At 36.9% G+C, this 17933-nt stretch overlaps 1 protein-coding gene across 2 annotated transcripts in view; it reads left to right on the forward strand.

Annotated features, from left to right (window-relative positions):
• RELN (reelin) overlaps nt 1-17933 on the forward strand; it is a 560642-nt gene that overhangs the window by 501740 nt on the left and 40969 nt on the right. For both annotated transcript variants that reach the window (XM_036762107.1, XM_036762108.1), the window contains exons 47-50: nt 6848-6988; nt 9011-9188; nt 12484-12677; nt 16931-17187. In XM_036762107.1, the coding sequence (XP_036618002.1) occupies nt 6848-6988; nt 9011-9188; nt 12484-12677; nt 16931-17187 (770 nt within the window). The remainder of the gene's footprint in view (nt 1-6847; nt 6989-9010; nt 9189-12483; nt 12678-16930; nt 17188-17933) is intronic.

Below are 17933 nucleotides of genomic sequence, written 5' to 3' on the forward strand. Positions count from 1 at the left end.
ACTAAGGAGAAATGATTGGTGATGCCTGTTAGTGTCAGGAGTGGAATTTTCATGACAAGCACGTACATGCAGAGCCCCTAAAGCCCATTTTCTGACAGGAAAGTGAACTAAATATGCAGAATGAGACATACATTTTGGATGGGGCCAACATGGGAATTCATGATATTTGACTAAATGTATACATAACAAAGTTTTTCTTTTTCGTTTTGGGGTTTTTTTAAGTAGGGGAGAGGCAGAAGTGAGAGAAAATAAATGCTTATTAATTGAAAAAATGTTTTAAGTTAGGCTAACTTAAGGTAATTTTTGAAGTAGGTTTTAAAAGAGAGGAAGTGGGCTGATGAAATGAAAGCAAATACAATACAATTTCATATATGAGAATTCACAACTAAAACACAACTGCAGTGGGAACCAGAGGACTCAAGTGGCTGATTTCAAATTCTAGTGGATAGGGTTGATAGTGCACAGGGGATAGACCATCAGGCTAGAGTCAGGGAGATCCGAGTTCAAATCCAGCCTCAAACACTTACTAGTTGTATGACCTTGCATAGCCATTTATTGCCTCAGTATTCTCATCTGTAAAGTAGGAACAATGATAGCACCTACCTCCTGGGGTTGTTATGAGAATCAAATGAGATAATAATTGCAAAGCACTTAGTATGGTGCCTGGCACATAATTAATGCTATATAAATTTTAGCTGTTACTAGTATTATTATGGGAAAGAGTAAAAGATAAAGGATAGTATCATTAGGTGGATTTGTAACTGGCAAAATAGTGTCTATTGGAAGAAAGGTTCTAGAGGAGCACCCTAGTGATCTATTCTTGGCCCTGTACCATAACTTTAACAGGTTTGGGGTTTGTTTAGTGGGTTGGATAAGTATGAGAGTATGCTTATTAAAATTACAAATGACAGAGTCAAGATCCAAAATAATAATAGCTAACTTTTTCATAATGTTTGAAAGGTAATAAGGCACTTTACAAATATTATCTCACTTAATCTTCACAATAACCCGGTGGGATAAGTGTCTTTGTTGTACCCATTTTGCAGGTTAGAAATTTGCCTATGAAGTCACATAGCTAGTAAATGTCTGAAGCAAATTTCAAACATAGAACATCTGGACTGCGTGTCTGACCCACTATCGACTTGGCCACCTTAATCAGCATTTATTGTTCCTACTTGGCCAGGTGCTAAGAATAGAATGGCAAAAATGACCTAGTTGCTCCCTCAAGGGCATGCTACATTCTGTTAGGCAAGAAAGTGTGTACTCATATTAGTGAAGGGTGGGAGACCACTTCCATACTCAACTATTGAGGGCCATCACTAATCGTCTTGACTTACATCTTGCCACCAGACTCCGATGATGCTGGATGAGAAAGTGAGGCTGACTTTGCACAGCTCTGCCTCACTTAAATCCAATTCACTGGCAAACCAAGACATCACCCTCATGAGGTCAAGGGTCCTCTTGTAGAATGAAGGATGAACAATGAAAACAACAAGTACTTATTAAGCGCGTAGTTAGGTATTCTCCTAAGCACTGGGAGTGCAAAGAAAGGCAAAAGACAGTCCCTGAGCTCAAGGAGGTCAGATTTAAGCCAGGACTTCAAGGAAGCCAAAAGATGGAGATGAAGAGGGAGACTATTCCAGGCATGGGAGAGGATAGCCAGTGAAAATGTCCAGAGTTGGGAGATGAAGTATCTTTGGACTGAATCTAGTAAGAAGAAATTTAGATTTAATAGAGATTAATGTAAAAAAGTCTTATATTTGAATTAAAAAACTGACAGCACAACAATAAGATAGGAGGAACTTAATATACCACAGATCTCCTGTAAAAGATATAGGAGCTTTAACTAGCTCAAAATGAGCCAAGAGTATGATATAGCAGGCAAAAAAAAAAGCAGATGCAATCTTAGGCTACGTTAAGAGAGGAACAGTTTTAAGGACTAGGGAAATGATAGCCCTTCTATGCTCAGACCAGGTATAAATATTGCATTCAAATTCAGGGAATCACATTTTAGGAAAAACGCTGATAGTAAACTGAAGATCATCCATAGGAGAGCTACTGGGAAGATGAATGAATTTAAAGTCATGCCAGATGAAGGATGAAAGTAGTAGTTTGGGCAGCTAGGTGGCATTGTGAGTAGAGCACTGGCCCTGAAGTCAGGAGGACCTGAGTTCAAATCCTGCCTCAGACACTTGACACACTTATTAGCTGTGTGACCTTGGGCAAGTCACTTAACCTCGATTGCTCTGTCTTCCCCCTTCAAAAAGAAAGAAAGAAAGTAGTAGTTCTGCATCTGGGGTCCATGGGCCAGTAGAGTCTGTGGCTTCAAGGTTTGATGAACTGAAATGGGGAAAATTACATCTTTATTTCAATGTAATTGGTTGGGTTTGTAATCCTATAAATTTTATTTCATACATTATAAAAAATAATTAAGAGGTCCATGACACCAAAAAGGTGAAAAATACAGAGTGAAAGGACTTGGGGGATATGAAGGTTCTATGAAGGAAAGAACCTGAGGGTTGGAGGAAGGCAGGGAAGAGAAACAGAATTGTTATCTTCAAGTATTTGGTTATCAGCTGGGGAAGAAAAGCAACGTGATAGAGAGGGACCAGGAATTGAGCTTGAAATCTCAGGAATCAAAGAAGCTCTGAATCCTGACCCTGCCTCCTGTGAACTCTATGCCAGTGCCCAAATCACTCCAGCTCCTTGAGCTTCTGTTTCCTCATCTGTAAGATGAGGGCTTTGAGCTAGAGGACCAGTAAAATTCCATTCCAGAGCAAAATCTATCATTCTAATCCTAGAAAGGATTAGATTTATTCTACTTGCTCTCAGAGAGGAGAGCTGGAGCAAAGGGGAGAAGGTATCAAAGAAGAAAACTTAGGTTTGATATAAAGAAAAACTTCCTAAAAATCAGATCTGTCTGAAAGTAGAACAGATTGCATTGAGAGTAGTGAGTTGTCCCTCGATAACAGTCTTCAAGCAAAGGTCTGGTGGCCACCTTTGTATGCGGTAGAGAAGTGTGTTATCCAGATTTGGGTTGGATTAAATGACCTCTTAGGTCTCTCCCAACATTGAGATTTTGTGAAAGGTTAAGTAAGGGATATATGTGGTGGTACCAATCAGGCACACACAAAAATTATGATGATGGTGATCTTGAAGACTGAAATTTAAGTGAGAAGTAACTAGAAGTTACTGAAGCATTTTGAAAAAAGTATCACAATGAATGCAGTAGGTCAAAAAGAATACTTTTGGTAGTAGAGTTTTTTTAAAGCCCTAGAAGCAGTATTAATTCACATATAAGATTCCAGGGACCTGGATGAAGCATACCTTTTAGAGATAAAAACAAAAAAAATCAATTTTTGATATAGGAAGAAAGGGGATGACTGCTTAGAACACCAGCTGCTGATCAGTAGCAGTCATTAGAAAACATCATGATGTTTTCAGGGATATTTTCACCAAGGAAGTCATAGACCTTGGTAAACAGGAACTAATTAATTTTCACAGGACCCTAGAGAAAGAACAAGTGTCATTCTGCTCTTGTACAGAGCAGGTGAAGCACACAAACTTTAAATGATTTAGGCAGCATCTCAAATGTACTTGTGGCAGGAATGGGAATAATAGGTCCCAGTAATTCTAACTTGCAGCCTTTTTTGTTTTTATTTTTGGTAACTCAAATACTGTACTGTGACAAAAAGCACAAGGATGTATGTTTTATTATAAATGACTTACATACAAATGAATATCAACCACTACATGAACTAGCTATGCTATATTGGACCTTTTACTGTATATAGTTATTTCGCAGGTTGTGGTTGGGCCCTTCTTATATCATCATCATCATAACGAACAAACAATGAACTATTACAATATGCCAGACATTAAGTTAAGTGTTAGGGATAAAAAGAGATAAAACAGAGACCCCGCTTCTGAGTTTAAGATACATTAAAACAAACTAATATGAATGTGTGCATTGAAAATGTAAGTTAAATAATATTTCTACTATACTGGTAATAAAATTTTGTTGCATATGGTGGATAAATATGATAATTGATGAGCTAGTACAATCTTCTATTCCGTGATCAAATCAACTTTGCCAATGCTTCCGTAAAAAGTGTGTCAATCTACTCCCCTATGATTCTCCTCACCATTCCAGTATAACACACGCCCTAGTCTATCCTTACAACCTCCATTTGCCTGGTAGGTGAGATCCCCAGACAGCAGCTATTGCTTCTCTCCTCAATCAACTAAGGGTCTGGTTGTGGGGTTGTTTTTCTAATGCTGTGGCTGAGTATGCTTTCCGCCTCATGGTTATTGACCAATATTAATTAGCGAGACAATTAACTTTTAGAAATAGCTCTTTTCTTTTATTCCTTTCTTCTATGTTGCTTCATTTTTATTTTTAAAATGAATTTATTTTACAAGTATTTATAATATATTATTCCAACTGCCACCCCCCCCCATTGAATGGGTATTATCTACTGTAGTGGAGTTGGTACAGTATCTCCAACTCCCAAAACTCTGTTACATATTTTTCATATAAACAAAATGTACAGGAAAGTGTAAATTCAGTGGAAAGCTATAAAATGCTCATTATTATTGTTGTTTGTCCTTCATTCCCAAAGAGAACCATGACATCAGGGAGGTGATGTCACATGCAAGTGAACTAGATTTAAGTGAGGGAGTTCTAAACTAGCTTACTTTTTTATAGATGACCCACAAGACACAACCTGCTTTCCTTAACCAATGTGAATATATTTCCTGTTCGACGTCACTTTTGTTCATCCAGTAGCTTTCAAAGACTTTTAAATTGATCAAGGATTCTTTCCCACTTGCTCCAAAATCTATGATTGGTTGATTCAAGGCCTTGTTCACATCCATTTTTTTCATATATTATATTAAAACTAGAGTATGAATTAAATTATGGTGTTATGAGATAAGATCTAGGGACCTATAATTTACTTGTTTCCTTGAAGATGTACAAGGTAGAAATGGTAGAAACTACACAATATACTGCAAGTTGCAAAAAATTTGGAAGCACCTACCAAATACACATAAAAGCATGGTTGAGTAGCCAGAATTATACAGTAAATAGTTCATAAGTTTATGAAGACAAATTGCTGTACTACAAATACAAACCTCAAAATATCCTTGAGATTTCAACAAATGAACCATACTGGTACTGGAATATAATCATAAATAAAACTCATATAGCAATAACTATCATTATTATTATAATAAAACTATTACTAGCAATTGTCTAAGTAGAATGCTGACCCACAAAAATTTTAAAACATTTTTGTGACTGATTCATTAGTTTTTTTTAATTTATATGGTATTTTATTTTCCCCCAGTTACATGTAAAAACAGTTTTGAACATTGGTTTTTAAAACTTTGAGTTCCAAATTCTCTCCCTTCCACCCTCCTTATCCCCCTCATTGAGAAGGCAAGCAATTCGACACAGGCTATACATGTTAAAACAACATTTTCAAAACATGTTGCTATACCAAATACTTATAACCTCTAATCAGTGTGGGATGAAAAGCTCTCAAAATGTAGAGACTTCATAGAAGAAGATGAAATCATGTGGGAATGATTCTTTGTGGTTATTTGTATTTGTTGATAATTACCAAGTTTGTGATTTTTTTCAAAGTTACAAATAAATTAAAATGTTAGTTTTTTTAGGATGAAGTTTTCAAGTCTGCAAGTATGCATAAGGTAGTTTCCCAGGGTTTGGGTTTTTTTATTTGTTTGTTCATTTGTTTTAAATTCTCTAGCAACCTTTATGATGTAAACAAAATAAGGAAAGAAAAAGAAAATTCTTAGCATTATTTCATCTAATTTATGAGGTTTTATTAATATCATTTAGCAAAGTGATATACTTTTCCTTGATACTCAAAAAAACGGATATTAATTACTCAGCACCAAAATTGTTCTGGTAGCAATCTCCAGCATTAGCCTCAGTATGGTATCTTAGAAGGATATGGACTATGGAGTCAGAGTTCCCTGGGTACAAATCCTATCCGTGATGCTTACTCCTTGTGTGTGACTTTTGGAAATGAAGGCTTTGGACAAGGTAGCTTCTGAGGACCCTTGCAGTGCTATATCCATGATCCTTTGAGAAAAGACTTCATATTCAGTTTACACAGGCCCATAAATCACTATCAAGTTTATGCTGCCACCTAGTGTTTAAGAGGGGAAAAAATAAAGGTTTGTCTTTTACATCCGAAGTTGATTATGCATGCTCATTCAACAAATATTTTTTCAATGACTAATGTTCAAACCTCTGAGTTAGGTGCTATATGGAATCCAGAGAACAAAAAAAAAAAAAACACAGCCAAATTAAAAAAAAATACACAGCCAAATTTAAAAAAAATACGCAGCCAAATTAAAAAAGATATACAGCCAAATTTTTTTAAAAGTATTTTTAAAAAATGCACAGCCTTGCCCTGATGTGACTTAGTACGCCAATACTTTCTGGTGTGCATATGTGAAATTACACATTGGTTTTCAGCCACTCTTCTGTTTAAAAATCTTTCTAAAGTATGACTGTGATTGCTTTCATTCTATCTATCCTCCCTTTGTTTCTTCTTTCTGTTGCTCAATTAGCTTTTCTCCTTTTTTCATCTCTCTTTTTAGTTCTGTTATGACTTCTTAAAGCTTTCAGCCCAAGCTATGACTACCATCATCTACACTCAAGACCCAGAAATACTGCATAGACTTCTTCCAAATAAGAACTGTGCTCTCTTCCTTGGGTGCACATATATGGTTAAATATATGAACAACACATATGCCTTTTCATCAGTGCTTGGCTGGAAACGTACCCTTCATTCTGTTTTCTCTGTCAAAGGTCTCAAGCTACTCGTTTCCGGTGGCATCAGCCGGCTCCATTCGACAAGCAGCAAACATGGGCGATAGATAATGTCTATATTGGGGATGGCTGCATAGACATGTGCAGTGGCCATGGGAGATGTTCACAAGGAAACTGTGTGTAAGTATGTTTTATTCCATCTACAGAAAGCTTTTCATTCACATTCCAGTTGGCTATCCTCTCAGAAGCTGGTTTCTGAATCACTCCAAAGCTTCCATTAGGTTCTATGATTTGTTTGTGAGATTATTTCCTCTTAAAAGACATAATGAACTAATTAGGAATTTGCTAGGGCACATTATGTTTCCTATAAAAAAAAATCAAGAACTTGATGGGAGAATAATTTATGATAATTAGCAATATTTTTTATTTTCTTTGGTATTCTTATTTAACTCAATTCAATTCACCAAATGTTTATTAAGGATACAATATGTGCTAGGCAATGGAGATACAAAGATAAAATAAGACATTGCTCCTGCCCTCAAGGAGCATATACTATAGTAGGAAGGATAAGGCATATACACAAGTAGTTGATTGATTGGTGTTAATTAACCTAGTCATTGAATAAAGGAGTATATGACCCTCACTGTTACAAGAGGATGTTCAGAACATCCCCATACAGATCGACATTGCTGCCCACAATACTCCTCTAAGCAGTTAACAGAAGACATTAGAGATGGAAAAGAAATCTAAATGTGTAGGAGATGTCCGAAATGTTGGACAGAGGTTAAAAGTTTGAAGATGTTCATAAGAGATACAGCATTGTGTTGGAACCTGAGAGAATCATTTAAAAATATTCAGGGGGCAGCTAGATGGCACAGTGAGTACAGCACCGGCCCTGGAGTCAGGAGGACCTGAGTTCAAATCCGACCTCAGACACTTGACACGTGTACTAGCTGTGTGACCTTGGGCAAGTTACTTAACCCCAATTGCCCTGCCAAAAAAACACACAAAAAAACAAACAATAAAAATATTCAGGAGTTTTCTGCATTAGGACCAAATTTAATTCACCAAAACAATTTTTCTTTTAAGTTTGAACATATTGCATGATATGCAACTCTTCTATTATTAACTTGCTAAAATATGTAAGTATATCCACATTTATATATTTATTGCATATTTTATATATTGCATGGATCTATGTAATGGTAAATATATGCAGATAAAATATGTTTATATTTTATATAGAAACCTCTATAAAAATATATCTATATAAATAGCACAATTTTTCTGTGCCATTTGTATAGATGTATATGTGTATTACCAATTGACCATGTTTATTCTGATGAAAATTCTCTGTAAATCCTGTAGGGTACTTCATATATGAAGCCTAGGAAGCTTCTGTGAACTGTTAGAAATAGTGTACCTGTGTGCTTAGAGGGTCAGGGATGAGAATGAGGAAACCACCATGCTCCATTTTCAGAGATGATGCTGCTCAATAATGAATTACGATCTTTGTATCAAGTACAGCTGAGGAGGCCAACAGAAATCCACTAAACATATATGAAGTCTCTCTGATGGCTATAGGTAGCTAATATTCCAATAATCAGTCTCTTCCATATTGAACATATGTAATATGAAATATGACCATTGATTAATGATAGTAGTCACTACCACAAGGGTCTTTTGATGTTTGCCATGAGGCTTCCAAGGCTTCTACTTTTGCCCAAAGTATTTTTTTCTTTTAAGATCAACAGTACTTCTTTACAGTCTTACAAGAAGGTGGTCTGTTAGCTGGGCTTGGTTCTCAGCCATATTCCTTACTTGAAACTGTATTTAAGTGAATGCTTAAAAGAATTTCTTTTCTGATCCCTCATTAATCTCATAACCCTTTGAAAAGCAAGAAATAAAAAAGATTTCCTACCTTGTCAGAAATCAGTTAAAATAGATTCATTTTATTAACAGAGATATTGTACATTGATAAACAAGAAGGAAAAATTGCTTTCTTGCAGTAAACTTCGTTTAAAATACAAGGTTAATTCATTCACAGTTTATTTCTAACTTGAAACATTTTAAAGAAGGTTATCTTCTTAAATCTGTTGTTACATGAAGTTAAGTAACCTGTCCTAATTCTGGATGAAAAATGGTAATAGACTCTCTTACTTAGCACTGATTCTCCTCCTTTGTTTTTCTTCTTATTCACAGCTGTGATGAGCAGTGGAGTGGCTTGTATTGTGATGAGCCAGAGATCACCCTCCCAACACAACTCAAAGACAACTTCAACAGAGCTCCATCCAACCAGAACTGGTTGACTGTGAATGGTGGGAAATTGAGTACTGTGTGTGGAGCTGTGGCTTCTGGGATGGCTCTTCACTTCAGTGGGGTTGGTTCTTGGCTTTCAGTCACTTTAAAAAAATTTTAATCATGTTATTAAAAATATACTATTGAAAACCAGTACCACAAACTCAACTTGCCTAGTACTGTTTTACATTTAAATTAGGAGACTTTAACCTTTGCTCTGCCATGGACCCTTTCTAAGTCTAATGAAACCTATAGACCCCAACTCAGAAGATTATTTTAAAGGCATAAAACAAAATACATAGAATTACAAAGTAAACTAAAGGTTAGTGAAAATAAATGTGTAATTTTGTTCCCATCCAAGTTCACAAACCCCGTGAAATCTGTCCATGGGACCTAGGTTAAGAACCCCTGATTTAAACTAATTTCAGTGCACAAAATAGCCTAACATTTCAGTCCTACTCTCCAAGTCCCTTTCAGGACTCTCTGACTACTCATTCTCATTCCCATTTCCTATTGTGTAATCATGGTTAGTTTGTAATCTATTTTCCTGGTTCTGCTCTTTCACATTACTTTGATTATTTTATAAAAGTCTTTCTAGATTCCCCTGTATTCCTCATACCTGTCCATTTAATTTCATTATAGTATTCCTTGATATATTAATGTACCATAATTTAGTTAATCATTTCCCTATTGTTGGACATTTGGGTTGCTTCTTGGTTTTCACAGTTACATATAATGCTAAAGTGAAAACCCTTGACTAGGTAATTCTTTTGCTTTTGGTAACACTTTCAAGGTACATTCCCAAGGCTGCAATTCTTGGGTCAGAGTCAGTCATTTTAGTCAACTAGCATTTATTAAGCACTTATTGTGTGCCAAGCACTGTGCAAACCCCTGGGAATATAACTGTAAGTGGGAAGAAATTGTCTATCCTCAAGGAGCTTATGTTCTAATGGGGAGAATGACACAGAAAAGGAAACTGAAAAGGGGTAGGCAAAGAAAGACAAAAGTACCCAACCAGCTTAGGGGCATGGTGAAAGAAGTCTGGAGAACAGCCTGGAGAGGAATGAAATATCAAAGGATATGGGTCTTTTTGTCTTTTTAGTTTCAGTCATGAGAGGCAGACGAGATAGTAGATAAAGAGCTAGCTGCAAAGCCAGGAAGACCTGGGACCAAGGCCTGCCTATCACATACTGGCTGTGTGACCCTGGGCAGGTCCCTTCATTGCTCAGTGCTCTAGACAAAGACTAGGATTTGTGCAAAGAAGGTATTGATGTGCATCAGTAGAGGAAGTTTCATCATGTAGGAAGAAGTCCCTTATAATGATGAAATTGCAGGTCTAGTCCCTATCCTTATTTCAGTCATGTCTTCATCCATTAACTTCACTGAAGCACTTTGTTCTTTATTAAGTTTACTTGGAAGCTTAATAAGAAATTAGGTCATTGTTATCATATTTATACAAATCTCTAGTCAGATTGTGACATTTCAAAAAGCAAAAAAAAACAAAAGATTGCCCAAGTTTTCTTATCAAAAATCATGATTTAGTTTAGCTTAACTATACAGGGTAGTATTATCCTAGGTCACATTAAAGTGCACATAAAAAATGATTTAAATTAATACAGTCCCTATCAGGGGAAGAGTTTTGCATAATGTTTGGAAAGCTCCATCTGGATGGTGTCTTAATTGAAAACTGTCAAATTTACTACAGATTTAGAATTTAGAAGCCAAAAATCTGTGAAGTGAGCTTCAATAGCTCCTGAATTTATTAATGATAATCAGTCCTTTTTGGCAAGTATCAATAATAACCAAACACTTATGCTTGTAACTATATATGCTTGTTCACCATGACAAAATTTTGACTAGAAAAACTCTTCCTTGAAGTACCGCAGATTCCAGTCCTCTGCAGAATCATTCCACATTTGAAGTAAAAAAAAATTGGCTTCTGTTTTTTTAAAAAATACCATTACTTCAGAACCAAACACTTTTGCCTTCATTCTCAAAGGAGCTGTTATTACCATAGCAAAGAGAACTCCTAGTGTGGGAATCACTTCCACCAATGCAGATCAACACAACTATGGTTTTGTGAATAAATTCTAGGGACTTAAGAAATTACCTGAGTCAGGGCAGCTAGGTGGTGCAGTGAGTAGAGCACCAGCCCTGAAGTCAGGAGGACCTGAGTTCAAATCCAGCCTCAGACACTTGACACATTCACTAGCTGTGTGACCTTGGGCAAGTCACTTAACCCCAATTGCCCTGCCTTCCCCCATCCAAAATATCAAAAAAAAAAAAGAAATTACCTGAGTCACAAAAAAATGACTCACCTAATATTAAACAGCTACTAGGTATCAGCAATAGGATTTCAATAAGTCTATTAATCAGTCAACAAGCACTTGCCAGCAATTAAGCACCTCCAAGAGCCAGGCACTGTGTAGACACAGGGGATACAAAAACACAAAGTGAAGCAGACCCTGCATTCTGGCAGTATACATTCTATCTGGGATTTGAACCCAGCTTCCTAACTTTTAAGCCAATATATTCTGTCATACTTGCTGCCTCCCCTACCTTTACCAATGAGCTAAATTATTTTTTTCATTTACTCATTATCTACCATCTTCCTCCTTGAATTGCCCTCACTGCCTTGGAGCTAGTTGCCTTGAATAAATAGAGCATATTACTGAAATTCATGATTTATTTTCTTATGATAATTATGTCTTGCTCTAAAACCAGCAAGGACACATTAAGCATTTAAAGGCTGGCATAATTACAAGCATTAACTGGGAATCAGGAGATTAGATCCTAGCTCTGCTAGCGATTATGGGCGATTTGGTCAAATCCTTTGTCCCAATTTCGCTCATCTGTTAAAGTGAAGCAAAATAATTTTCTGTGTATCTATACTGCCCACATACAGTAAGGAATGAGTCATTTAATTTGCTAACATGCCTATAATTCTTCATTGGCAAGGCAGCAAGCATTTATTAAGCACTTACTGTGGTCAAGCACTGTGCTAAGCTGTTATACAGAAACAAGTATTGTTCCTAGTCATCTAATGATAATTTAGGCAAAGAAATTTCCAGATGTAGTCATAAACAAATTTTATTCATTTAAAACTATCATTATCACATAAAAAATAATTCTCAACTGATTAGTAGTTGATGCTTTAAACTACGTGTAGTAATTAGCCAATGATTTGAATAAAAAACATAGGGTTGTTTATGCTTCAAGATATGTAGATAAGAAAAATCTCCCTCAAAAGGATCATCTTATGCTTTTGTAATTACTTAATACCAGTGAAATTCCTAACCAGCTTCCTCACTAAATACTACATACTAAAGGTTTTATTGATGTTGCTGTTTTCCATTCTGGTTTTATTTATTTTTTAGGGATGTAGTCGAGTATTAATCACAGTGGACCTGAACCTGACCAATGCTGAATTTATCCAGTTTTATTTTATGTATGGATGCTTGATAACACCAAACAACCGCAACCAAGGAGTTCTTCTGGAATATTCTGTCAATGGAGGCATTACCTGGAACCTTCTAATGGAAATTTTCTATGACCAGTACAGTAAACCTGGGTTTGTAATCTTCTCACACCTACAATAACTCTTATGATTGAGGAAGTTGCATAGTTAGGCAGAGGTAGAACAATGAGAGATTTTAGTAATCCACACCCTTCTACTGGTAAAAGGAAACCATATCAATTATCGAATCCAACTTCACAGCCAGTGCAGGCTGGATCCCTTCTTCAACATTCCTTGATAGAGCTAAGATGCAGAAATGAGGTTTCTGGCTAAAACAAGTGTCCAGAGCCTAGAACCCAGCTGTAAAGCTCAAAAGGAAAAGAAATATACTACACTTGCTCCTAAGTAGTTAAAGGGATGTAGAAAAGAGGAAGGATGAAAAATGTTCATCATGAAATTGCTCATTTTTAGAAAAGTTAAGGGAGAAAGTTTATAAATTCAGTAGTTCTAAGGAAGCCTGAAAACCATTTTTTAAAAAAGACTTTGACAACCCAGAATAAATAGGATTCATCTACCAAGAAGAAATACTTAGAACAAAGATCCTATTTGGCTTCCTAGCAACAACAACAACAAAAAAAAAAAGATTATTGCAGAGGAAAAAGTATATTTGAAAACATAGCCTCACCAGGAAGTACAATTAAGTCTATAAAATAAGCCACATCAAGTGGAAGCTAATCATTTTGGTAAACCAGAAGATAAGGAAGTTAGGTGGCACAGTGGATAGAATGCTGGCCCTGGAGTCGGGAGGACTCAAATGTGACCTTCAGACACTTACTAGCTGTATGAGCATGGCCAAGTCACCTAACTCAGTTTCCTCATCTGTAAAATAAGCTGCAGAAGAAAATGGCAAACATTCTGGTATCTTTGCCAAGAAAACCCCAAGTGGGGTTACAAAGAGTTGGACGTAATTGAAAAGACTCAATGACAAAGCCAAAAGATAATTTAAAGAATACATTGTAGAGTATTTGAAAACCAATGCGAGTTTCCGTAAATACATCAAAGGCAAGAATCCATTGGTGATCATCCATTACTTAATTCACTAAATATTGGTGATAGGTGCATCTTGTAAAAGATGTGCTCTAAAAGGAAAAGGAGATGACAAAGGAATTAGGACAAATGCTATATCATTCTTTACTGTGAAAGGAAGACTCTAGGAGAAACTCTTTAATGCAGAATCACTAAACACTTACGTAAGTCTACTGGGGGAATAGGTTTCTTTTAAGGGGCTCATACTTGACCAGTATACTTTATTTAGTTCATTGATTGAGGGGGTAAATTAGCATGCCTGTAATCTGTGGGTGTGATTTGGAAGCCTTGACAAGGTTCAAAGGCTATTTATAAAAATCAAGTGGGTTAGGATGAGGGAGTATGTATACAGAAAACTGACTTAGAGATAGGATAGACAAAGACTTCTCAGATGGACAGTGTAGATAATGTGAAGGGAAGGCTACAGAAAGACTTCTTGAATGGACAATGTAGATAACAGTGAATTGGTATTGAAAGGTGTTTTATTTAGTGTAGCATAGAAGTCATCCTGCTTTCCACCAAAGAGAGTTGGGAGCAAATGCTCAAGGCTTAAGATCTGGATTACATTCTTGCCTATATAAATGCTAAATAAATATGCAAGAGGGAATTCACAATGAAATCCCCAAGTTTGTCCGTGACACTAAGCTCCTCCTAGGGGTGAATTGCTCTGTCAATAGGGATGATAAAAGGAAGATCCATAGGGCTATGAGAATGGGCCAGAAAGTGACAATTCAAGATAGGCAAGCATAAAAAACTTGAGGAATTATTAAAATTATGTTAAAGGATGATCAACCCTGAGCTGTCATTTGCAGCCCAGTCTAGAGTGAATTATAAAAAGATATATTGTTGTCTGTCCTTAACTAGCTGAAGTTAACATTAGGAAACTCATCCAAGTCTTCCTTTGTTGACTCAGAGACAAAATACTAGGCTTTATAGAACATGAAAGTGAGAGTATGTTTCTTAAATAACTTTTATAAGAATATAAAGTACATAGTTAATATTAAGACAATAGGCAATAATAATTCACATTTTATAGCAGTTTAAGATTTACCAAATGCTTTCTTCACAATAGCCCTGTGTAATGAGTAGTGCACTTTCAGCCCCATTTGACAGATGAGAAAGTAGAGAAGTTAAGTGACTTGTCCAGGGTGACACAACTAGTGTCAGAGGCCATATTGAAACCCCTCTATTCTAACTCTATTACCAATTTTCTTTTTCTATTACACCAAGGGGTCCCAGGGGCCAATGTTGCTATGATGACTCAGTAAATGCCACCGTTAAAAGCACCAAAGCTAGAATGAGAGAGAGAGAGAGAAACAGTGAATGCATGTATACTTGCATACATATACATACACACACATATATACACATATATCCAAAATGTTGGCACCACTGGATGCATCCTGACTATAGGACAGCTTAAGAAATGTGCCTGTAAATTCCATGTTCCCCCATGACATGTCCCATCCCTTGCATGTAGCCACCCACCCAGCAGTCATTCTATTCCTAGAATCCCCCCAGAGTATTTTATAGGATATTTAGAGATGAGAGCAATCTTAAAATTGAATTAATCCAATCCTCTAATTTTAAAGAAGAGGAAGCTGAAGGCCCACAAGGCTAAATGACTTGAATGAATATATGAATGGAAAAACACTGTTTACTATAGGCCAAGCACCTTGCTATATTCATACAAATATAAAAATTAAGACAATCCCTGCCCTTAAGGAGCTTAAATTCTAGTGTAGAAATCTATAGTCAGACAATAAGCATTTGTTAAGTGCCTGCTATGTGCCAGGCACTGTGCTAAGGACTAGGACACAAAAAGAGGCGAAAGACAGTCCCTACCCTCAAGGAGCTCACAATCTAATAGGGGAAACAACAACAAAACAGGTATTTACAAATAAACTGTATGCAAGATAAATAGGAAATAATTAAAAGAGAGAAGGCACTAGAGTTAAGAGGGGTTGGGAAAGGCTTCCTGTAAAAGAAAGGATTTTACTTGGGACTTAAAGGAAGCCAGAGAAACCAGGAGGAAGAAGTGCCATTCCAGGCATGGTGGGACAGCCAGAGAAAATACCATGAGCCAAGAAACAGCATCTTATTTGTGTATGAGGAAGGAGACCAGTGTCACTGAATTGAAGAGTATGTGGCAAGGAATGTAAAGTGTAAGAAAACTGGAAAGCTAGAGAAGGAGGCCTGGGTTATGAAGGGCTTTGAATGCCAAAAAATGGTTTTGTATTTGATATGTAGGGGAGTGATGGCTGGGGAGGGGTATTTTGGTTTGGAAAGTTACGAGGATAGTGAATAGAAAGTAAATAAATGTCTATGGCCTCTCCATTAGCAGTGGCAGATTATGCCTCATTAATTGGAAGGAGGAGGAGAAAGGATATAGAAGTGGCAACAAGGTAGCTGGCACATTGCTATCAAAAATAGTCAAGGAGTAAAGTGAAGCATGGCCATGGTGGAGCTAGATGACCATCAGGCCACAGGCCTCATGGAAGGCATTCCAAAGGTGAAAGAACTATATCCTCCAGGGAATGCTCTCTGGTCCAAGTGACAAAGCAGATTTCTTGGCCAGCCACACTGGTAGTTGAGTGGCAGACTGGAATACCCACATCTACTGACTCTAAATGCAATGCTCTGTTTTTTTAATTACACCATGTAGCCTTGTTTTAGAGACTCTCTTAAGATACAGACAGAATCTTGAGTTCTCCAGAAAATTATCCAAAGTTACCACACTTTGGGAATCCTGAGTTATTGGGGAACGCACACACACACACACACACACACACACACACACACACACACACGTGTATGTGTATCCTCCAGGAAGATTTAAGGAGAATCTAGGAGTCATACCGTTACTGGACATAAAGCAGTCCAAATTGGTTATGACTAGTTTGTAGGCAGCTAGCTGGCTCAGTTGGTAGAGCACCAGGCCTGGAAACAGAAAGATCTGAGTTCAAATGTGATCCCAGACACTCACTAGCTCTATGACTGTAGGCGAGTCACTTAGCCTTCTATTTGCCTAATCCATGAGAGAAGGAAATGGCAGACATTGTATCCTGTATCTTTGCCAAGAAAACCCCATACAGAATCATAAAGAGTTGAACACAACTGAATCACAGTAACAGTTTGTCATAATTTAATTTCAAAAATCTGTCCTGAATTTCCCCAACTCCGCCATATTCTAAGTTACAACCTTATTTCTTGTCATGATTTTATGTTCTTTTGCTGGAAGTTTGACTTCAGTTTAATTTTTTTATTTCCCCCCATTTTAGGTTTGTGAACCTTCTCCTTCCTCCTGATGCTAAAGAGACTGCCACACGCTTCCGCTGGTGGCAGCCTCGGCATGATGGCCTGGACCAGAACGACTGGGCTATCGATAACGTCCTAATCTCTGGCTCAGCCGACCAGAGAACAGTCATGTTAGACACTTTCAGCAGCGCTCCTGTGCCCCAATACGAGCGATCCCCTGCAGACGCTGGGCCCGTGGGAAGGATTGCTTTTGACATATTCATGGAAGACAAAACCACAGGTAAGTTTTGCAAGAGCCAGAGAAAGAAATCAGAGGGTACACTGCTTTTGCTTATTAAGTACAGTAGGTAGAATCTGGGTCATCTAAGCAGAAAACAAAGTGTAATAGGAAAGATTCCATAGCATCTGTGGCTACAAGAAACCTTGGAAATACTTTCAGTCATGACTTTAGAAATATGCTAAGTCAGATCCATGACTATAAAGTCTACTCTGTCTCTGAGTCGTCGAAGAAAGACATGATTGATTTTCCAAAAGTCAACATCAGCTGGTTAAGGACATATGCTAAAATATCCTTTAATAGTTTTATTCTTTTTGCACATATGTAACCTATATCAAATTGCTTGCTGTCTTAGGGAGGGCAGAGGGAAGAGAAGGAGGGAGAAAATTTTATAAAAAAATGAAAATTATCTTTACATCTAGTTGGAAAATTGTCTTTACATATAGTTGGAAAAAATAAAATACTATTAAAAATAGTTCTAACCTTTAATAGACTGGATGGCAAATGATGGCTTATGATCCATGCTTATAGGAATAAGCATAGCTTAAATAATTTCTCCCTATCTCTTCCAGGGGTGTGCTGGAAAATGTTTAACAACCAGTTTTCTGGGGGAAGAGGGTTTGTACAAGTTTAATCTGCATTATTCACATTTTATCCATCCCTTCCTTAAGTCAACATCAACAAAATGATAAATCAAGTCCCCGACCTGTAGCGTCTGCCAATTTCTGAGGCATAAATAAATGCTCACC

This window comes from Trichosurus vulpecula, chromosome 5, assembly GCF_011100635.1.
Source record: "Trichosurus vulpecula isolate mTriVul1 chromosome 5, mTriVul1.pri, whole genome shotgun sequence".
Taxonomy (NCBI): domain Eukaryota; kingdom Metazoa; phylum Chordata; class Mammalia; order Diprotodontia; family Phalangeridae; genus Trichosurus; species Trichosurus vulpecula.